This window comes from Asterias rubens, chromosome 1, assembly GCF_902459465.1.
Source record: "Asterias rubens chromosome 1, eAstRub1.3, whole genome shotgun sequence".
Taxonomy (NCBI): Eukaryota; Metazoa; Echinodermata; class Asteroidea; order Forcipulatida; family Asteriidae; genus Asterias; species Asterias rubens.
Genome location: NC_047062.1, coordinates 9,030,677 through 9,053,900, shown reverse-complemented (window position 1 = coordinate 9,053,900; position 23,224 = coordinate 9,030,677). Strand labels below are relative to the sequence as shown.

Sequence of the window (23,224 nt, the reverse complement as noted above, 5' to 3'; positions counted from 1 at the left end):
CTACAAAACATCGCTGACAGACTAGTTTCTCTCACCAGTAAATACTCCCACATCACTCCTGTATTACAGGGTCTCCACTGGCTGCCAATATCACACAGGATTCAGTACAAACTTGCTCTATTCATTTTCAAAATTCTTCACAACAGTGCTCCAGAATACCTCATCAACCTCATCCACCCATACACCTCAGCACACACCGGACTGCGTTCTATTGAGCTCATGATGCTTCATCAGCCCAGAACTTCCACTCTTTGGGGCAACATCGGACCCGGTTGTTCATGATTTTTCAGTCCCTCAGGGGTCGGTTCTTGGACCGCTGTGGTTCACGGTGTACACCTACCCAGTTCATAGCATCATCCTGAAACACAAACTGAACTATCATGTATATGCTGATGACACTCAGTTGTATTTCTCTTTTAAACCATCCAAACATTTTGCTGATGAGAGCATCAGTCGTATTGAAACGTGTGTTGGTGAAATTCGTGTTTGGATGCAAGACAATTTCCTTAAACTTAATGATAACAAGACTGGATATATGATACTTGGTTCACGCCAACAACTCTCTAAAGTTACTATTCCCCATATTAATATAGGTGACTCCGAAGTTACCGCTGTTACCAAAGCTCGTAATCTTGGTGTGATCTTCGACTCTTCCATGACACTTAATTCACATATTTCTAGTATTGCACGTTATACAACATTTCACATTCGTAATATAGGCAAAGTGAGGAAATATTTAACACAAAAAGCAACTGAGCAAATAGTCCACTCCGTCGTCGTTTCCAGACTTGACATGTGTAACTCACTTCTATATGGTCTTCCTAATACTCAAATTGAACGACTTCAGCGTATTCAGAACTATGCTGCTCGTGTTATCACCTTAAATAAAAAGTCCTGTCATATAACTCCGATTTTGAAAGAATTACACTGGTTACCCGTAAGCAGTAGAGTTAAGTATAAACTTCTGCTTTTTGTGTATAAATCACTCACCAGCTATGCCCCTGCATATTATTGATGATCTACTCAAACCATACAATCCTCCTCGCAAACTCCGGTCTTACAATTCTAGTCTCCTTATTGAGCCCATATCCAATCATTCATGGGGAGACCGATCTTTCTCACATGCTGCCCCACGCCTATGGAACAAATTGCCAGCACTAGTAAAATCATCTGTTTCTTTAACACAATTTAAGAAAAACCTTAAGACACATCTTTTCAACCAAGTATTTGAGAAAATGGTTTGATTTCTACCCTTTGATGTTTTCTTTGATATTGCATTTGTATTGTATTTCTCTTCAACATGTTCTGGATTTCTTCTTAGCTTAGGCTTACGTTTCAATTTTGGTTATTGTACATGTAAATATTATTCTTTGTATTTAGCGCCATGAGCACTTTGATTGATTTGTGCGCTTTATAAGTTCTCATTATTATTATTATTATTATTATTATTATAATAGGTCATTTTCTGTGGCATCAGCCCGGGTGTGGAACCAACTCCCACTGAATTTATTGGGTGCAAAAATACCTCTTTCTTAAAAACTGCGTTCATTGCGTTTTTTAAAACATTTGTGCAAAAATTACGTGACTGTTTTGGCTATTAACTTTTTTTTTTCTTTTTTTTTTCTTTTTTTTTTCTGTGGAAGTATAGTAGAGCTTAAAAGATAGGCTATTACAGAATGACCGCAGGATACAAACGTATCATTCTGGTCAATAATTCGCACAGATAAACAGGTTGAAAGAACAAAGTGTCTGAGACAAGCTGCTATTTTCGTAACCCTCCATCCTCTTGACGATCGAATGGGTGACGATTTATATCGCAACTATAGTCCGAGTCTGATCGTCAACATTTTTGTCTTGCGTGTTTGCAATGATGAGGCTATATAAAAAATGAAATTATAATATTTAAAAAAATAAATACACACTTATTAGTGATGTTGTGCTGCCAGTCAACAGAAGGGGCATCATTGCGCAGGCATTTTATTTAACCTGGGCTCTCTGTCACAAAGATTTAAAACTGGTCTTCATTGTCTATCTCATTGCTATTTTTGTAGAATCGAGCTCAGGCGTTCTTCCTTTGATCCAATCACAAGAGGGCGCGCGCCATTTGCAGAGTGAGTGGCGGTGGTTTGGCGAAGGTGTGCGAAGCAGACGACACGTCAGGATGATCGAGGGGTTGGTTCAACATGGCGGCGTCCATCAGCAGTACCGTGGCACAGAGTTTTCCTGATAAAATGTCTTTCGGCGGAGAAATTCAACTGAAGACGGTCGAGATGCACACATGTGGTGAGCCACTTCGTATAGTTATTTCTGGTTATCCTAAATTCGAGGGCGAAACGATTCTCGACAAAAGACGATTTGCACGGGAGAAGTTGGATCAGTTACGGAAAATGTTGATGTTCGAACCACGCGGCCATTATGACATGTACGGTGCGATTTTGGTCGAACCTGACTTAGCCGGGGCAGACATTGCGACTTTGTTTACTCACAATGAAGGATACAGCACCATGTGCGGCCATGGTGTAATTGCTTTGGGTCGTTTTGCCGTGGATAACGGCTACGTAAAGCCTCAGATACCAGAAACTGTGGTAGCAGTGCAGTGTCCGTGTGGACTGGTGAATGCATTCGTCGAGTATGATGGAAAGAAAACTGGGCGTGTCAGATTCCACAGTGTGCCCGCCTTTGCATTTGCTCTTGGTAAGTTTCCCTTTTATCTTTGGTTTCACCATGCATTGCCATTGTGGTTACCTTGATTACTTATTAGAAACAAATTTTTGTTTTTAAACAAACTTTTTTTAAAACTTTTGTTTTAATTTTAATTTTATGATTGAATCATTTGGTTTACATGAATTATATAGAAAAAATTACTATATACAAAAATATATAAAGTACTTGATGTAGAGCGGGGGGATTTGAACCTGCCACCTCCAGATTAACGAGCTGGTGCTGTACCAACAGCCTACTCCTATCGTCTAGCGCATCGAAAAATCATAGTTCTAGGAGGGAAAAAGGGTACGGTCTGTATGGCGCCACCACTTTTTCATTCGATATGAAATAATATCATTTCTAATTTACCTCAATAAAATATCTCTTTTTGTAAAAATGAGTGAAAAAGTGGTGGCGCCATACGGAAAGTTATCCTCTAGGAGTACCAACAGCCATACTAAGAAACCATGGAGGTAGAAGTCATCCAATTGAGACCTTATGTTGGTGGTCTTCCTATTTTGTCAGTATCTTTGTTCAGGTGTCAGTCAAGTAATTTGTATGATTATCTGTTGCAGGTGCTAACGTGAATGTACCAGGACACGGTGATATCAAAGTGGACATTGGATATGGTGGCGCCTTCTACGCCTTCATCACAGCACAAGAATTTGGTCTTGATGTCAGGACAAGTCGTGTCCGTGATATCGCTGATCTCGCTACCTCCGTTAAGAATGCTGTCAAGGCGCAGGTTCCACTGAGCCACCCAATAAATGAAGACCTTGCATTCCTTTATGGAGTGATTGTTACTGATGGTGATGATAAATGGAGTGACAAACCAACTGCCAACATATGTGTCTTCGCTAATGCTGAGGTAACCCTAATATAAGTTATTAGGTGAGGTTGGGTGTGATATGGACTATATCTAGTAAAGGAGTCTGTATCTAGCCAAGCAGTCTGTATCAGACGAGGGCGCTCGACCGAGCCTCAGAATTGAATTGGAGTCAGTGTCACACCCTACCTAAACCGCACTTAATACACTTTTATCATACCATAACACGATTTAAAGGAACACGTTGCCTTGGATCGGACGAGTTGGTCTATAAAAAGTGTTTGTAACTGGTTTTTATTAAATGCAGTGGATGGAAAGATATTTGAAAAGTAGAATACAATGATCCACACAAATTTGCCTCGAAATTGCGTGGTTTTTAACACGGTCGGCCATTTATCGGAGTCAAAAATTTGACTCCCATAAATGGCCGACCATGTTAGTCGACAAAGTAGAAGGAAAACCGTGCAATTTCGAGGCATGTTAGTGTGGATCATTGTATTCTACTTTTACAACATCTTTCTAACCATATGAATTTTATAACAAACGGTTACAAACACTTTTCAAAGACCAACTCATCCGATCCAAGGCAATGTGTTCCTTTAATCCTGGCCCAGAGTGCCATCCCTGCTTTATTGTGGGCCATCTGTGTGCTTACGGGAATCGCAATTAAACGTCCTGTTTCATTTTCGGCCCTGAGTGAGTGCAAACCTGCGTTTCAACGCTTGGAGCGGCTTACTATGAAACGCCATGTTTGTAATTACAACATACAAAGTTGCTACCAACTATAATACTGCGCATTTGCACATTGCATATGGGTTTGAAATGGGGTATGATACAGGATTTATTAGGTCAGTGATTAGCCAATCAACAAGGTGGATTTCACCCTGGGGTATGATAAACCTGACGAAAACAAAATGGTTTTGCTATATGGTAAACTGTTGCATAACTATTACCAGGCTAAGCATCTTATCCCAGGCCTGTCACTCACAGAGGAAGTCCTGGCCATTGCCTTGGCCCTCACAGTTGTCTTTGTCAATGACACACTGCCCTGCCCTTGAACAAAGCCTGCACCTCTTTGCTCTTTTCATTTATAAATCAAGCCACTGAATACAAAATAAAAATGATGCTCAAGCGACAGTTTTCACCAAAGCATTGCTTTTCTTACCAAATAAGGATCATCTGTGTGATTTATCATCACACATCTAAGCCTGGAATATCATCCATCCTCATTGAGAGGTTCAGAGGGAAATGCCATTTGCAGGTTGCAAAGGGCATTTCCATAAAAAAAGGCATTGGACAATCTTCAAGTCTATCCTGGCCTGGATCTTCGTCGTTGAGAGGTCAAGGCAATTTTCATTTTGCTGAAAAGGACACATTTATTGGAAAATCTTTAAGTTTGTGAGAACTTTTGAAGGGGCACCGCATACCAAGACAAGGGCAACAGAAGCAGTGGCCTCCATTTAATTCCAGGCCTGCACATTCTTTAGCTGTGATTTATCTTCAGTAAGCTATTACCTCATTATTAAAGGTAGTGTCATAGACTGGTTACTACTCCAAAGAGTTAATGAATATGAACTCTTGGTGAGAGGCACTGCAGCTGTTGATAAGTATGAACTATGTAATATTGTTATGATAATTTTTTTCACCTAATAACATGGATGAAGTTGACATTGTTGTGAAGACACTGTGAAATTTGTTTGCTGTTTTCTCAGCAAGTAGATGCTGTAATAAGTTGAAACTTTCTCATTAAATTTATTGTCCCTTTATAATTTTGCCTATAAATCAGCATTATATAGACAAAAACCAATCCAAGACCCTACCTTTAAAAGCCAAACTGACATATCTTTTATGGTTAAATTTTATAGAATCATCATTAAACATGGAGTTCATCAGACTTTATCTGATTGATCTTCACAGGTTGACAGGTCGCCGTGTGGGTCAGGAACAACAGCCCGCGTTGCAGTACAGTATGCCAAAAATCAGCTTGCCCTTGGTCAAACCCGTGGCTTTGAGAGTGGCGTCAATGGCACCATGTTCACAGGTAAACCCATTCAGACAACCAAGTGTGGTTCTTTAGATGCAGTTATTGTTGAGGTCTCAGGGAAAGCGAATTACATCGGAGAAGCAACTTATACCCTAGAGGAAGACGATCTGGTTGGAAAAGGATTTTTGTTGAGGTAGATCAAACAGGGACTGATTGAGTCTAGTTGTACCTTTAAAGGTTCAAGGGTCATCATATATTTTTGTTGGGAATGAAATGATGATTTATAGGCTTGAAAAATAAGATACAATAAAGTTCACATGAAAGTTTCAGCTGAAAACCAAGTCTACTTGCAGGAAAACATCAGAAAACTGTTACGCCAATATCTCAAGAACAATGAATTCAACCATGTTTAGCAGTGGGTCCAAACCACATCTCTGGCCGCAGCTTTCACGAACGGACACTAACTCTCGCATTGAAATGTTTTGAGGTAAAAAGTTATCCAAACCACATAACTTCCAAGTGAATTCTTTCTCAAAATAATTTATACTTTCTCACCAAGTACGTTTTTAATGTCAACTAGTTTTTAACAATCCATGGCCCTATCTGTGAAGACACACTACTAGAATATTTAAAGACATTGTAAAGGAGAATTTACCAACATAAGACCCTACTTTGAAAGACAAACTAAAAGTTATGTAAAATGAAATATCACACAAAACTTATCATGTTCAACTTGAAACATTACTCTTTAATATATCAAATATATCAGTACCAATTCCCAAGAGACAAGCTGAGGAAAACATATTTTAAGACAACCCTAAATCACTGTGGCCTGGTTCGATTGCTTGAGCAGGAAAACAAACAAGCCTGTGTATGAGCATGGGTGACTGTGGTCCAGTAGTTAGACAGCAGGACTTGCAATCACAAGGTTGTGGGTTTGAATCACAATTTCTTGATTTGTGCAATTGAACCAATGTTTGTGTGGGAGAGATCGGCTGTATGGAGTTTATGTCCCCTTGTGGGAGTTTGGTGAGTTCCCTTTTGCGTAAAGATTATCTAAATGACCAATCAAACAAACAAACAAACAAACAAATAAACAAACAAACAAAAAGATTAATAGAAATATTTTTAATAATATAAATGCATAAATGATACTATCACTGCACAAATTAATTATATAATGCGTTTGTTACCTTAAATTCCGAATCATAACTACAATTTTAAAAATAAAGTTTTAAAAATAAAGGAAAACTGTACGTGTACTAGTCAATTCCTTTGTGTATTTGTGACTTCCCAAAATTTCAGACAGACTAGGAGTTTGTGAGCACATAAACTTGCTGAGCACAAAAATATCTTGCTTAGCTAAGACAGGTTTACCTGCAAAACAAATGATGAAGTGTACATAGTTGCTACTGGTTCCAAAGTAGTTTTTTGTTCATCAAAGTGGTTGGCAAATCAGTGTTTTCTGCTAAGCAGCTTTTTGAAAAAGGGCCCTGACCTTGATAAGCTTCAGCTATGTCATAAAGCTTGTAAGCACATAAACATAATGCGCACACAAATATCTTGCTTAGACAGGTTTACCAGCAAAACAATACATGAAGTTTACATATACACTGGTTCCAATCCAAAGTATTTTTTTGTTGAAAAAAGTAATTGGCAGATCAGTGTTTAGTGCTTAGCAGCTTTTTGAAAAAGGGCCCTGGTCTTGAACAGCTTCAGCTATGTCGTTATCAACCATTTTAGACATGGTCTTATGACCACCTTTCAACCAATAGGACCGCCAAAACTATCTGGTTTGAATAATCATTCTTTGTTTATTTACATAAAACTCCATTGCTGACAGTAATGGCAATACATGCAAGGTATTCATGTAAAATAACCTTTATATCAAAACTTTTATCAAAATGTGTAATTAAATAATTTGTTATAGTTTTGTTTTATACTAAATTCTCCCAGTCCACAAGTGTTTATTAACAATAATTATTGGCATCTCGGCCACGATAATAACATGCCACTAATATTCTAGAACATAAGTAGTGGGAAGGGGCTTTCTGCTTCGTCGCACCAATACATTCTTGATTTGTTGAGATGTAGAACAAGGAGCCATTACAATCGAAGTTTGAGGTTCATGATTACTGTTAGATACAAAGGCATTATACATTCAACCTGCATTGGACAACAGCAACTCTTTGCACATTTGCTGGTACCTTTCCAGTGGGTGAATTTCAGCTGATGGATCTTTTGCTCTTTCATCCCATGTTCTCATCTTAAGAATTGCCTCAAGTTGTGGCTCATCTTCGAATGCCCTTGCCTCTTCTGCCGTCATTGGTCCTCCTTGGTGGACAAGGGTCATCTTACTGGCCTCTGAGAGTCCTGTGTGATAAGATTAAACTATTTAAAATTACATGTTAAGTTTGCATCGGGAAAAAGATTGGTTTTTTTTTACACTTACACCGATGTAAGTTAGGCACTGTACCCATTACTTTTTCCAAGTTATAAATCCGAAGGCAAAATATCTAGCTACTTGTTTGTGTACATTATGGAATTCCAAAGGCTTTCAAGCTATAGTACTATTCACCGAAGCTGCTCTGAACTGACAAATTTGTTGCCTTGTCTACAGCCAAAGTCTCTCACCTATTCGAAATTTAATTTCCAGTGTTGAGTTTGACATTAGAAAACATTAATTTGTTTAAATTGCAGTGAGCTGTTATGATTTTATGCATCTGACAGCACAAGTGTAGCTGGAGGGAATAACGTAAAGACGGGCGATTATGATAGCGCCCTCTCTATGTGTAAAATATTTGTGTCACTGCCGCAGACGAGATAGACTGGGCCCCTGTCTTTATCTGCAAGGATATTACAGGTCCCTGATGTCAGATTCAGTGATTCCATTGGGTACAATGATACGTGCAGTGACATGAGCTTTCCATAGATGCCCAAACAGTACACTGCTGTCACGTCAGCAATAGAATTTGACTGCGCATCTCTATGGGTGCGTTCGTTATAGCTTCCCTGGGTCGACCCCGGGGTGTGACAGTTTTTTCTTTCCCAGGACGAGTGTGTGCAGATAATTACCCACGTTCGTCCTGGTAAAAAAAACCGCCGCGCACCGGGGTCGACCCAGGGGTCAATTTCACAAAGAGTTAGGACTAGTCCTAACTTAGGACTAGTCCTAGGAGATATACAAATTGCATGGATAGTCCTAAGTTAGGACGAGTAACTGGTCCTAACTCGAGATAAGACTAGTCCTAACTCTTTGTGAAATTCACCCCAGGGCAGCTAAACGAACGCACCCTATGTGAAATGAATGAGGTCAAAGGTGAAAGTACACGCCGGTTAGGAGTCAGGGATCGTGGAGCGTGATCTCATTGTCCAGAACGAGTATTTATACAGTGACTGGACTGGCTACGGTCATTTAGAAGATATTTGTCACCCTGCAAACATGGAGAGCCAGACTAAAGCAAGGAGGAAGACCGTTGTCCCGCAACGCGAGGAGGAGGCAAACGGGGGAATCATTGGAAGGCGAAGTTTTTCGCCTGCTGAGATAGTGAAGTTAGTTGCATTGAATTGGTAGGTGCTTAATAACAAATTTTCAGATTTTGTAACGCTGAAGAGAAAGGCCGACACCTGGGCAAATCGCGGAGAATCAACTGTGGTGGAAAGGTCCTCAGAACTACCAAAGTGGTTCATCACAAATGGGATGACATTCACAGATTTCGCAAGCTTTCACACGACGCAAACATGCAATGAGAGTACAAAATGTCGTTGGTTACCCCTAAACTAAAAATACAAAATAAATAAATAAACGAAGTAAATAAACGAAGTAAATAAAGTAAACAAAGTAAATACTACAGAGCAACTCGTTCGCACCTTTGTAACCTCCCGACTTGACATGGGAAACTATCTCCTCTATGCCTGCATAATAAATTTACTGCTTGTCTCGCCTTCAAAATATTGCCGTCAGAATTGTAACCCGGTCCAACACTAGAGTCACATCACACCTATCTAACAAGATATACATTGGCTACCCATTAAGGATAGGCACTTTCATCACCATATCTCTCCGAAGGACTCCAACCCCATACTTCCAACCGCCAGTCTATATGCGATCTAATAACAAACATCTTTTAAGGAAACCCCTGGCCAAAACATCATGGGGTGAAAGATCATTTACTTCTCCTGCTCCTTCATTATGGAACGACTTGCCGGATCATGTTAAACTTTCTCCATCAATAGCTTTGTTCAAAACTTCCCTCAAGTGTCATCTAATGAGGACTTCATAACTTTTTCCCGTTTATTGTGTCACTGCGATTTAGATGGACACCCGCGCATTATACATGCCCACTATTATTATTACTATTAACTAAATAAATAAACATAAATAATTATTTAATGACGAAATAAAATAACAAAATCACGAAAAATTGACTAAAAAGTGAGAAAAAAGAGGTTAGTAAATTCTCAAAAATTTTGAGAAAGTTTGAGAAAATGTCGCAAGGATTGTAGAACATATTAAAAGTTGCTGTAATTGACATAATGCTCAATTCGCCCGAAAATGTCGGCCAGGAATGTTGAAAAAGGGCTTAAGAAAACGCTACGAAGCCGAAAACACCCCACGTAGCACAAGTAAGGACTTACGCACTCAATTGAAGTTACGAGTGCTTCGTGAATATGACGCAACTCGCTAAGAACGAACTAGTAACACGTAAGCGCTTACTAAGGCCTAATAAGGCTTCATGAATAAGGCCCCAGGTCTCTGGCGTTACTCACGAGCCTCGAAGTGTGACGTCAGATGTTCAGGCTAGACTGTATCAGGCATGATTTATTCCTTTAGTTTAGTCTGAATTCCGGATTGTATTTTTTTCCTTGGGAAAAATCTGACAATCTTTGATTTAATAGCTTAAAATGTCTTTTGAAGCCTACACCATGCATAGGCTACGTGGGAGGACTAAAGTTTTCTAAGGACCAAATATCATACCTGTTACGCTATAATTTGGGGAAAAAAGTTAGTCCAGCAACTCCTGAGACCAAAGAAAACTGATCCCTCCATGTTGCAACTCTCTCATACATAGTCTCACGATTTGCTGAAATAAAAATGCAAAAACCTCACTCTCTCACGCAAGCTAAAGAGCAATAAACGTGAAAATTGTGTTGCTTCTAGGTGATGACGTCACAACTTGGGCCTTATTGTGTGCTCATTCATTCATTCATTCATTCGATCATTCATTCAGTAACATTTTATTTTCAATGCTGTCACAATACAATGATACAATAACGCACACTTATGTCGGAATTACAAAAGCAATATAGAATGGGCTATGATATAACAGGTTCACAATGCTTCAGTAATAAGCAACAATAGACAACATTTAGGTATAAGGTTAAGCGATATGCTTTTGTGCCCTATGGACAGACAAACATTTAGTATGATACAACCAGGTAACATGAACCTTGCACAAACAAAGACAAAAACAAGGGACAACCAGAACAGACGAACACAAGTATACTATGACGTCTGCACGCGTACCTGACGTGAGAAATGGTTACTTCACGTATGCTAAAAACGTGAAATTTTAACAAAACAATGTTCTCACGTGTTTGCTCGCGTATACGTGCAGCTTTATAATCCTCCATTCATAAATACCTAATACAGTTTCGCTATTCCTATTGGTGGAGAGCGCGTCACGTTTGGGGTTTAAACCTTTGATAGCGACCAATAACAAGTGTTGAAACATGAGCGCGACACGCGAGCTTGCACCTGTGCTTAAAAGACAGTTTCTTCATTCCTATTGGTCGGGAGCAACGGCCGGGACAGTTGTGCCACATCACGCGATACGCGCGACGCGCACAGCAATCTCCTTATAAGGAGTTGTTTACCCGAGGGCCTTACCATTTCATACCTGGAGGGGTGTTGTGTTGAAAGAAGATCGTTGAACAGTTATAATTTTGCATTTATTTTACTTTTTGACAAAAAGTGTTGATGTTTTTTGACCGAAAATGTATTTATGAACGGGAATCTAAGTGTGTTGAAGAGGTTTTCAACTAGTGGTTTAAACCCGCCGAGTCCTGGTTCTTGATAATTTACCTCGACTTCGTCCCGGTATCAAGAACAAGGCCTCGGCGGGTTTAAACCACTAGTTGAAAACCTCTTCACCGCACATTGATTCCCTTAAAAATACTTTAGTCACTCACTGTCGTAGTATCCAGGATCTTTATACACGAGATACCGTTTGGCATCAACGTGCCCCTTAGCGAAGACACTAACACTACGTGGAATTTGAAGTTGTTCGAGGAACTGCTGGCCGACATCTTCATGGCCTCTGATACCTAGAACAGTTCCATCTGTCTCCATGTTACCGGCGTTTTCTTGCATTCCAACGAGGTGCCCGATGTCGTGAAACAGGGCCCCGAGAATTACCTGTAGATGAGAGAACCAAAACATGGGATATAAGAAAAAGTAAATGGTCTTCATTTTAAAATCTAATGACGTCAGAATGATTTCGTCAAGTTTGGTGCAGACATGATATTAAGGTCCATTTTTATGTCTGATGAATTCAATATTCAATTCAGTTTCAATCTTGAGTTATGCTGCAGATAAGCCGGAGACATCAACTATTACCTGTTTATGGCCAAGTAGACATCGTAGATACCGCGGTTAATAACCATTTTTCTCTCAAAATTTGCATATAGTAACGAATAACTTTGTTTGCTCTCAACCCATGTTTGTTTTTTTCACCTTAATGGGGATGGCACCAAAAAAATATTGTGTTTGCTAGATGAGAGAGAGCGCCATCATTTATCAATCCGACGTTTTTAAAGAAAGGTACCGAAATGTTGACAAAGTGTTTTTCAAAACGTAACCTCCAGCGTACATTTTGAAAAAGTCAACACTTTGGTAGGCCTACTTTTCTACACTCTAAAAAGTCCGTTAGATAAATGATGACGCTGTCAACACTGTTGACTTGAAGTTGTCATATAACCATAAAGGTGTTGTTACATGTAACTGGATGTTCGTATTTGTGTCAATAGTTGATGCACATAAGGGGACACTGTAAACCGGCAACCGGTTGTGCCGGTTGACAATGTGTCAACAAGTTGATTTTTTCCCGGATCCAGGCTAGGATCTTTAGGATCCAGGTCCCGTGGGCCGGACCCATTAATGGGTCACTATGACCCGGATTATGTGTGTCAAAATAGTCAAGAACTGGGTAAATTTATGAGTCCCATAGTAAAATACCGTTCTTAACGCCTTTCCTGGTAAGCCAGCCTGACCCGGATTTTTGGTTCGCCATGGGAACCGGGAGTTTTTTTAGTGAACCAGTATGGGTTGTGTATGGTATACAGCAATTTGAATTGGTGGGTCGGGAAAAGGAGATATTGAAAAAGTAGAGTTTTTAACATACATTGCTCCGAAAAGAAAAAAACAACAACATAAAATTCCTTGTTTGGAATTATGTGGAACAATCTTGTAGTATTATGTTTCCAACCCGGACTGAACGGGGGAAATGTTGTGTACCCGAACAGAACACTGTTATTAATTATGTTGATACATGAAGGGATGTAAATGCTGAATGGAGCAAAGCGACTAGGCTTACCTCTGTGGGTTCACCTTCACGTTCAGCCAGCATTGCACACTGCACCATGTGCTCAGTCTGTGATACTGGCTCACCAATATAATCATTTGCACCAAAGCGTTGGTACAAATCGAAAATGGCCTCCACTGTTTTATCTACATCCATTGTTAGATGATGTTGGTGCGTCTATTTATCTAGTCTGACATTAATACTGCATTGATGCTCATATTGTGCTCAAATAGACCGTACACATCAGGTTATCGTAGACTTTAATAGCAACAGGCTTGATTTTTGAACTTTGAACGTTTTGCTTTATGGATGCAGGAAAACACCGTAACCGCTTCACTTGCAACTATGATATTACCCGGTAGGTGCATGTACATTAGGTGCTAGTACTACCATGGTACTGCCGATTACCTTTTCAAGTGATTGTGTATTGTCATGATTGCAGGGTTATGCACCTGTTTCGTTTGTCCCTTGAAGTGGTGACCTTGGGTTGTGACCCTTGCTACATGTATGTATGTGTGGCGGTTTTTTTGTTCAGGACAAACGTGTGCAGATAATAACCCACGTTCGTCCTAGAAAAAAACCCGCCACACACCGTGGGATCGACCCAGGGAAGCTAAACGAACGCACCCAATTATGATGACTCCCCACAGCTGTTGCTGTTGCGGTTGCGGTTGCTGTTGCTGCTGTTGATGTTGATGTTGATGTTGATGATGTTGCTGTTGCTGATGTTCTTGTTGTTGTTGTTGTTGTTGTTATTTTGATGTTGTTGTTGTTGTTGTTGTTGTTTGGCAAGTGTTTTAATAGCGCCGGGACTGACAAAATGGGAGGCATTCTGCACAGTGTTTTGAATTGGCTTGGTAAAACCTATAGAGATGGCGGCTCTACTGGGTGGTTTGCAGCACTTGGTTTATTTTCAACATGGGTGGTGTGGATGAGTTTATTAAAGGGTCTTGCCGTGATGCTACAAACCCTACATGAACAATTCGACGTGTCAACCTGGGTGGTTGGTTGGACGATTGCTATAATAGACGCCGGTATAGAGTTTTCAGGTAAGTTATTTGAATAGTACGAGCCAGTTTGCAAAATCAATCCTCTAGGCTTAAAGACCTGCTTGAACGAAAATGTCAAGCCGTGAACTTTGCTGAATTCCACTTAAAATGTTTTCGATGAATAAGGAAATCGAGTCATATGATTATAAATAGGTTTCAATTGTGTAAAAAAACAATCATTTTGTACGCCCTTGTCCAGAGCTTTTCTGCGAGATTTGCGAAAAGCCCCGTTACGTAATCACTCTCAAAACGTCATAAGTAGATAAAGCCGCTTTGTTGCAGCGTGGATGTATAACAAAGCAAACTCCCACAAATGACGTCAGCGGCATTGTCCTTTGACGCCCGCTCTCAACGGCAGAAGTGTTTTTAGTTTTTCAAAAAACCTTTAGGTAGGGGCCTGATTTTTTACTCGATAATTACGAAAAGTTCAGAAGTGTACACATATCAAAATTACGTTAAAATGGTGAACAAGTGCATTATAAACAAGTAAAAATACCATTTCTGTTGAAAACATTCCGCTCAGGTAGCTGTTTAAGCAAATGGAATTCGTGCAGTCAAAGTCCTTTGGTGGCTAGATCATTTCGAGCACTCGAAATGGCCGTTTCGTTCACTGAAAACTTGAAGAGAAAGCACTTTTCTACCTTGTTTGGAGTTCTTCATCGGTGCGCTTCAAACTATGGTGCACTCGAAAAACAAAACGAAAAAGGACCTTGTTAAGAGACACAACTTTTATGGATCTGAGGAAAGTCTTACGAAGGGACTGCCCAGCTGGCTAGTGTTCAATTAGACTTTGTAAATGGGTTTCATGTCATAATGAGGTCTGTAATTATGCGTCTGTAGATACAAGTAAAATGTGGAATCTGGTTAAAGACAGTGGACACTATTGGTTGTATTCAAAGACCAGTCATCTCACTTGGTGTATCTAAACATATGCATAAAATAACGAACCTGTGAAAATTTGAGCTCAATTGGTCGTCGAAGTTGCGACATATGAATGAAATAAAAAAACACCCGTGTCACACAAAGTTGTGTGCTTTCATGCAGATGCTTGATTCCGAGACCTCAAATTCTAAACTTGAGGCCTCGGAATCAAACTCGTGGAAAATTACTTCTGTCTCGAAAACTACGCCACTTCAGAGGGAGCCGTTTCTCACAATGTTTTATACTATCAACCTCTCCCTATTACTCGTAATCAAGTGAGGTTTTATGGCAATAATTATTTTGAGTAATTACCAATAGTGTCCACTGCCAATAAGCAAGATTTGTAATCATCACCGGGGTAATATAAAGTGAAATTATTTACGCACTTTTTTACAGCTATACTAGCTTCTCCACTGCGAGAGAAATTTGGGGCGAAAGCTGTGGTCACTGTGAGTGGCGTACTCGTCGGTGGGTCACTGATAGCATCTTCATTTGCATCCAGTTTATATCAGATAGGGATCCTCCTCACTCTCTTTTGTGGTAAGTCAGGGGCCAATTACATAGAGTTACTAAGCACACATACTTGCTTAGCATGACATGTTTTGCCTTGATGAAAACAGGATTACTAAACCAAATTTCCACGAGATTTTCAAGATTTAAGCAAACAACAGCTGAGTAACAAGCATGCAATGTGCAACAAATGGAAATTTGGTTGGTAATTCTGTTTTTTATCAAGGAAGAAATGTCAGCAATTTTGTGTGCTTAGCAGCTCTATGAAATTGGGCCCAGATGTTGAGGGACATAGACTCTTTCACGTGTGAAAATGACTTCTTCAAGTTTTTTTTAGAGTGACTACTTGCTCTTTTAATAAATTTTGTTAAAGAACATGTCGTGCCTTGGATCGGACGAGTTGGTCAAAAAGCGTTTGTTTGTAACTGTTTTTTTACAAGATGCAGATGGTTGGAAATATGTTTTCCTTTTACTTTGCGAACTAACACGCTTCTCGCTTCTTTACGCTTTTTGTATTCATCAAAAACAACTCGACCGTCTTCAGTTAAAACAAAACACAGCAGCACGCCTAATTACACGTTCTCGACGCTCTTCACATGTTACTTCAACTTTATGCAATCTTCACTGGCTTCCAATTAAATTTAGAAACATTTACAAACTCATGATCTTAACCCACCGTTCAATACATGGTACCGCACCGGCATATTTATCTGAACTCATCAGGCCTTATAACCCCAGTCGATCGTCTTCGTTCAGCAAGTCAACATCTTCTGACTGAACGGAGATCTTATCGCTCCTGGTGGGGAGATAGATCTTTCCGTAATGCTGCCCCTCGTCTTTGGAACAGCCTTCCTCACAACATTTGCTCTATTTCATCCCTCAACTCCTTTAAAACTACCCTCAAAACCCACCTCGTGGTAATTGCCTACAACAACACAGTTTAATTTATATATCTTGTTTTTGTTCATTGTTTTTCTTTGTCGCGCCTTGAACGCCTACTTGTTAGGTGGATATGTTTGCGCTTTACAGTATACAAGTGTCATTAGCTGTTCCGACCTACCGTTGGAACAGGTGTTGTTTTCGTCGAGATTTTTATTATTTTTATTAGCTGTTCCAACCTATCGTCGGAACAGGTGTTGTTTTTGTCGAGATGTTTATTATTTTTATTATTATTATTCTTTGTTTCCGCCTTAAACCCCATAGCGTTTGTACAGCGTTTTTGTTCAGGCCCCTACTCCTAAAGTATGAGGATAAAATAGTTAAATCATATATCAAATTGAAGCTTAGAACATAAGCTTTACTCTAACAAAAAAGTGTAAAAATTCTTCATTAATTAACCACGTGGTCTTCATTTGAATTTTTTAATTTGTAATTTTGATGCAGTCACTTTCATGTTATTGTGAAACATTCTCTTTGGTAATACAACACAGTATGTACCTCAATGAGTTGTTGACTTCTTGAGAGGAGTCTATACTATTTTGTTTTCTACCCGCGTTCTGGACACATTACTCTGTACACGCACAAAGTACGGAGGTTTGGGATTTTCGTTAGAACGTGCGTTAAATTTGTCCTTGTTTTTCTAACCGCGTTCTGGACCAATTACTCTGTGCATGGCGGTTTTCGTTAAAACGAACGTGCGTAATTAGATAGGGGTTTTTGACGACATCGACGTCGTCGTCAAAAACCCCCTTAAGGCAATCTAATACTACATTTCAACCCTACTTAATAGTTAAAGGCGTTAGCAGTTCATATTTAGTGACAATGTTCGCAAAATCATGACACGAGAATTATTTCGCCGGATCATAATCCCCCCTCTGTTGAAATACATACATGTAAACCCTCGAATATTGTATTGGCGCTCATAGCCTATGTGGTCATCAGTCGCGCTTACTTCATTGACACATGCGAGTTCGAATCTGCGCACGGGAAAAATGTTTTTTTTAGCCCCCAAAACTAAAAAAATATTTCTTTTTGTAATATTTAGGTTAGATTCTTATCTTATTATCGATAGTGTTGCCTTTTCTTTTTCTCAAATGTTAGCCCAACATAACCTGTGTGCATGCATGACACGATGATGTTTAAAAACACAGTAAGCGAAAAATGGTAATCATAAGCGCAGAGTTTGGTGGTTAAGAGTTGTGTGAAATCAACTTGTACTAGATCAAACATCAAACCACCGACCCAAAAAAAATTAAAAATCGTAATTAATTAACCACGTGACCCATATTTGCATATTTAATTGTACAAGGGGACAAAGTTGTTGGAACTTCCTGTTTATGCTGACATCATGAGAACATCAGCATAAGTATTGGAATTGCACTACCTATTGAACCACTTGGAGTGTTCAAGGAGTCCAACACGTCAGTCTAGAGTCCAACGCTGATTGTAAAAATCGATTCAGGCATCATCTTCAATTTAATTCTGTGCAACAAGCAAACTTGGAAATTTTCTGATTTTATTTCAAAGGGTAACATAAATGGCTGTTAGCAAACGGTTTCCAACAAAAACTACATGGTGTACGTGCACAATACTCTTACTGGCCTTAAGCATTTACCTCTAGATAATAAATCAAGCATTCAGTTCAAAATGATAAAAGTTTTTTATTGCCACATTATTCAGCGAACCATGAATCATACACAGCTACTATTCACAAGAAAATCTATGTGTGGAGGGTAACAGACAGCACACAATGGAAGCGGAGTTTAACAATGACAATACCAAAAGTGCAATCGTCAGCCGTTGAAGTTTATTATACATGGGGCTGATGGTGATCAAAAGGATAAAAGTATGTTATCGCCACATTATTCAGCGCACCATGAATTATACACAGCTACTATTCATAAGAAAATCTATGTGTGGAGTGTAACAGTGGGACATTTTGTTTCGTCCATTATTTTAGTTTAACGTAGTTTATGACCATGAATATTAGAAATATTGTTGGAAATGTAATACTAGTTAACAAAACGTATACAAGTAAAATCCTTTCAACAAAAGAAATCCTACTTTCGGGATGTCAACCACCCGAGATAAGTTATCACAGGAAGACGACATCCTAATTTTAGGATGTCGACTTCCCGAGATAAATTATCACAGCAAGACGACATCCTACTTTTGGGATATCGACATTCCGAGATAAATTATCACAGGAAGACGACATTCTTCTTTTAGAATGTCGACTTCCCGAGATAAATTATCACAGGAAGATGACAACTGACGTTTAGGATGTCGACATACCGAGATAAATTATCACAGCAAGACGACATCCTACTTTTAGGATGTCGACATCCCGAGATAAATTATCACAGGAAAACGACATCCTACTTTTAGGATGTCGACATTCCGAGATAAATTATCACAGGAAGACGACATTCTTCTTTAAGAATGTCGACTGTTTGTAGTTATAAGACTCCTTGGGGATAGGAGAAAAATTAGGAAAAACCGTGACCTCAATTTGACCTATACTTCCGGGTCAACCGGAAGTGGGACCATATCTCAAGAACTACTCAACCGATTTTCAATTTGTTTTCACTTACAGACTCCTTGACATTAATATTGACTGTGAAAACTCGTGACCCCATGTTGGCCTCTACGTCCGGGTGAACCGGAAGTGGGACCATACGCCAAGTACTATACAACCGATTTTCAATCCTGTTTGTTCAGTTTTATCCTCCTAAGGCATTAAAAATAAACTTTGAAAATCCATGACCCCAAGTTGACCTCTACTTCCGGGTCAACCAGAAGTGGCACCATATCTCAAGAACTACACAACCGATTTTCTAACTTTTTTTCAGTTACAGACTCCTTGGGCGTTAGAGATTAGCCTTAGGTTACCGTGACCCCATGAAGTGGCACCGTAACTCAAGACACTGTACAGTATTTTTCAAACATTCAGCTATAGACTCCTTGGTATTGTTAACACATAATCAAAGCAAAAGAACACGGAACAGCTTTGTGTTTGTTCACAAACACCTAATGTCTAGTGTTATTATTATTATTATAACACGGTCGGCCATTTATGGGAGTCAAAAATTTGACTCCTTGGAAACGGCCGACCGTGTTAGTCGACGAGGTAAAAGGAATATTGTATTATACTTTTACAGCATCTTTCTACCCATATTAATTTTATAACAAACGGTTACAAACGCTTTTCAAAGACCAACTCAACCGATCCGAGGCAACGTGTTCCTTTAACCGTAAGAATCTCCACACTGTATAGTCATCAATGGAGTTGAGGTCACAATAGAGGTCACCAAGTTCACCTGCATTCGAAGTTCGCTGGCGGCAGTCCCCGTTGGCCCGTCCCAGAGCCGTATATTGGGAGAGTTGGGACAATTTGCGACTATAGACGATGTGACCCATGTTTACATTCAAACCGCCCTCTGTTGAAAAAACACTGTATACGTAATGTTTCGCCGGGCAAAAAGACACGTAGTCGTTTGTGCATAGCCCCGTACACGATTGCATATGCAAAAATGTCCGAAGCCACAGTATTGCATGGCGGACACAATTACATCTGACACTGGTCTGGAAATAATTCTCGATTCGGAACGCCTTCTTCAGTTTCACTTGGATTATTTACAACATTTCAACAGGCCAAATGCCTTGATAACATGTTACAGTCAACTTATTAAACTAAATTAAAGCAATTCTATTAACTCTTTCGACTCTTTTTACTGGGTCTGAAACCTCATATACTCCTAAACTAAGTGCTCAACCTATTAAGCACATTTTACTTTTCTTAACTTTCTACTGGGCCTGAAACTCCCCCAGCTCATGAGTCAACTTAGCCATTTTGATGTTAAGTTTTCTAACTTTTACTTATAACCAATCACCATAAAAACAATACAAGCTCCGTCCTGTCCTCGGAAAGTAGTCACTGTCTCTCTCTCTCTCTCAACTCCCCTGCGAAGTTAGAAACTTGATAAGCAATTGCACTGTACGTAAAATTATGCTGTATAGCACAACAAGACATTATCATTGCTCTTGTTGTCGTCTGTATTTGTCAGTCCCGCCTTCAAGCGCCCCCTTTTCCCCCTTCTTTCCCCTTCTTATTGTTAACAGTGGGATGGGTGGTTTTTGGTATCCGACGTTCTTTGTGGCAGGAGTGCTTTGTAGAGGTGCTGGTCACCTGTTCCTCCTCGCCACCCACTGGCTTGGTATTTGTTTAGCTTTTTGCTTCTTTGTTTCTTTATGTATCGATTTGATATTTTTACTGTTATGCCAGTGTAAAGTTTAATCAAACTAAAACTAAGACTGATTCATGTACCCTTTTTTCACCAGGGCCAGCAATTGGTGTCTCAACTGTAGTGACAAAAGACGTGATTGGTCGTTCTTTCAGTGAATTTTATATATTGGCATTTAGTATAGGAGGTATCGGGGGCTCTCTTGTCTTCTTTACAACTGTTCCTTTGACGCAATTCTTCTTGGACGTCTACGGTTGGAGGGGAACCATGCTGCTACTCGGTGGGATTCTGTCCCATCTTGCTGTCTGTGGAGCTTTGATGAAAGAACCTGCCGCAATAAAAAAGATAAATAATAAAGATGAATATCAAACAGTAACTGTAGACGAAGAACAAAGGGATATCAGTGACAGAGAACCAGCATCAAACAGTCGTTGTCGATCTTGTCTAAACAGTGTTTCCACATTCATCAGTAAGAATTTCCAGACTAGTTTACTCTCCTCAACATCCTTCTGGGTTATGGTCTTCATGCTGAACATATGGATGATGATGTACACATCTTGGTTTATATACTTTGTACCATACGTCATTGTGTCTAAGGGGTTTTCCCAAACTGACGCATCCGTTTTCTTGGTGTGCTATGGAAGCGGCAGAATTCTTGGCCATGCAACTCTAAGTGCGTTGGTCAAACAATTTCACGTTATTGGCAACAAAGGTTGGTTAGGAATTGGACTATTGATTTTGTCTGTGTATTATGCCCTTGATCCATGGCTGATATCATATTGGCCAACTTGTGTAGGAACTTTCATCTTTGGATACTCGTTTTCCATTCCAGTGATACAATTTGACATCGTAATTATAGAAATATTTGGTGCAAATCAGTTGGGACTCGTTCTTGGATGGAATGGACTCATCGCTGGTGTGTCGAGGATATTATCCTTGTATTTTCCAGGTAAGTGTCACTACAGAGTATCCCTTATATCTCACTTTCTTGACGTTATCAAAATATTCATTGGGACTGAGATGGACTGAGCAATGAGGGCATATTTGATGCACTGAAAAGGTCTGGAGCTGTATTTTTTACCTAAAGTGGAGTTCCACTTGCAAACGCTTGGGGTTAATGCCAAGTTAATTTGTCGGTTACACTCAATACACTATACTATTAATACTATTGCCAGAAGTGGTAAAGTTAGCATTTTCGCAGTGAAAAACATTCCGTGTTCCAATTTGTACCCATTAAAAACTTGAAAATCTCATTTTTCTTAGGGTTGATCTACGATATACTTGGTAGCTATACCTGGGCTTTCACTCTAATGGGAAGTGTCCATTCTCTCACTGTGGTGGCTCTACTCGCTCTAGTTTGGCTGCAAAGACGCCGTCCATCCAGACCCTGATGGAAGGTTTCTGCTTCTGCTTACACACCCGTAAGGGTTATAGTCACGCAGAGTGTTGGCAGCGTTGAATGCAAATTAGTTAGCTTGTGAATGGGTGGGCACGGGTTTGGATGTTCTTGATGTTAAGTTTAGCCGTGATAGCTTTGAATTTGTCCAGGGTCGTGACTTTCTTAGGTCGCGTTCGTTTAGCTTCCCTGGGTCTTCTCCGCGGTGCTCACTCGGGTGAGCCCCTGACATGTACAACAGCTAAACGAACGACCACTCACCGCTGCCTCTCGTAGTGACCCACTCCACAAGCAGGGCACTGGGGGCTGACCCGGGTGAGCCCAATGAAGTCAAAAGCTATTCAAACGCATCGGGCAGACCGGGGATGATCCAGGGAAGCTAAACGAACGCACCCATTGTTGACACTGGTAAAAGGTTCCACTCCGGAGTTGTGCGTGGTAGGAGACAGAATTTGTAGCAGTCCTTTTTGGTGTATAATTTGATAAAGGATGTGTTTTGATGAGAGCAGCTTCGTGTGGATCTAAGTTAAGGTTTTGGGTAGTTTGTCACTCTGGAATGCGATGATATTTCTTGTTGCTTTTCACATGAACGCAAGTCCGTTGGAGGTCCTACGTTCTTCTGGGTTGGGCCAGTCTAGTCTCGTAAGTGTCGGACTCTGTTATAAATTGCATATTATAACATAATTTTTATTAGTCCGACGAAGAATTCTTACTTTAGTTAATAGTCCGACGAAGATTATTTTATTAAGTTGTCCAACGAGGATTCTTAAGTTTATTATAGAGTCATTGTTTCAACTTTCACCTCCTGTGTGGGTGTTAGTTTCTCTTAGTTTTATAATTCTGAGAAACATTTGTTTATAGTACCACATCCTTGAGAGGAGTGGCCAGAGTCACTGTCCAGGAATTCCTTGACCATAAGACATAGCAGTTGGTTGCCCATTACTCTATGGTTGCCCCCAGGGACATGACGTACGGCTATGTTGCAATGACTGTTGCAAGGTCAGTATGTTTCCTTGAATTGTGCCCGGATTTGATTGTCTTTAGCTGCCCACACGTTTTCTTATGAACT

At 39.9% G+C, this 23,224-nt stretch overlaps 3 protein-coding genes across 3 annotated transcripts; 2 read left to right on the top strand and 1 right to left on the bottom strand.

The window, feature by feature from the left end:
* The first annotated feature begins 2,145 nt into the window (after nucleotides 1–2,145).
* On the top strand, nucleotides 2,146–6,669 carry LOC117292080 (trans-L-3-hydroxyproline dehydratase-like). The gene is made up of 3 exons (XM_033774000.1): nucleotides 2,146–2,694; nucleotides 3,279–3,571; nucleotides 5,447–6,669. Exons 1-3 carry the CDS (start codon nucleotides 2,184–2,186, stop codon nucleotides 5,708–5,710), a joined length of 1,068 nt encoding a protein of 355 aa, XP_033629891.1. The 5' UTR covers nucleotides 2,146–2,183; the 3' UTR covers nucleotides 5,711–6,669.
* A 70-nt stretch (nucleotides 6,670–6,739) lies between these two features.
* LOC117292089 (2-amino-1-hydroxyethylphosphonate dioxygenase (glycine-forming)-like) lies at nucleotides 6,740–13,483 on the bottom strand. Its single transcript, XM_033774013.1, has 3 exons — nucleotides 13,109–13,483; nucleotides 11,706–11,931; nucleotides 6,740–7,886 (listed from the first exon to the last, which is right to left on the bottom strand). The coding sequence occupies exons 1-3, from the start codon at nucleotides 13,250–13,252 to the stop codon at nucleotides 7,675–7,677; spliced, it is 582 nt and encodes a 193-aa protein (XP_033629904.1). The 5' UTR covers nucleotides 13,253–13,483; the 3' UTR covers nucleotides 6,740–7,674.
* Nucleotides 13,484–13,852: 369 nt separating this feature from the next.
* LOC117293431 (monocarboxylate transporter 12-like) lies at nucleotides 13,853–22,400 on the top strand. Its single transcript, XM_033775764.1, has 4 exons — nucleotides 13,853–14,145; nucleotides 15,463–15,606; nucleotides 20,857–21,708; nucleotides 22,023–22,400. Exons 1-4 carry the CDS (start codon nucleotides 13,857–13,859, stop codon nucleotides 22,148–22,150), a joined length of 1,413 nt encoding a protein of 470 aa, XP_033631655.1. The 5' UTR covers nucleotides 13,853–13,856; the 3' UTR covers nucleotides 22,151–22,400.
* Nucleotides 22,401–23,224: the final 824 nt, after the last annotated feature.

Excerpts from the sequence above, each read along its gene's own strand:
- LOC117292089 (XM_033774013.1), bottom strand. The coding sequence starts at position 13,252 with ATGGATGTAGATAAAACAGTGGAGGCCATTTTCGATTTGTACCAACGC. Across the intron at positions 11,932-13,108 it reads GTGAAGGTGAACCCACAGAG|GTAATTCTCGGGGCCCTGTT; the intron begins GTAAGCCTAGTC and ends TCTCATCTACAG. Across the intron at positions 7,887-11,705 it reads AGATCCTGGATACTACGACA|GACTCTCAGAGGCCAGTAAG; the intron begins GTGAGTGACTAA and ends CTTATCACACAG.
- LOC117293431 (XM_033775764.1), top strand. The coding sequence starts at position 13,857 with ATGTTGTTGTTGTTGTTGTTGTTGTTTGGCAAGTGTTTTAATAGCGCC. Across the intron at positions 14,146-15,462 it reads CGCCGGTATAGAGTTTTCAG|CTATACTAGCTTCTCCACTG; the intron begins GTAAGTTATTTG and ends ACTTTTTTACAG. Across the intron at positions 15,607-20,856 it reads CCTCCTCACTCTCTTTTGTG|GGCCAGCAATTGGTGTCTCA; the intron begins GTAAGTCAGGGG and ends TTTTTTCACCAG.
- LOC117292080 (XM_033774000.1), top strand. The coding sequence starts at position 2,184 with ATGGCGGCGTCCATCAGCAGTACCGTGGCACAGAGTTTTCCTGATAAA. Across the intron at positions 2,695-3,278 it reads CGCCTTTGCATTTGCTCTTG|GTGCTAACGTGAATGTACCA; the intron begins GTAAGTTTCCCT and ends TATCTGTTGCAG. Across the intron at positions 3,572-5,446 it reads GTGTCTTCGCTAATGCTGAG|GTTGACAGGTCGCCGTGTGG; the intron begins GTAACCCTAATA and ends TGATCTTCACAG.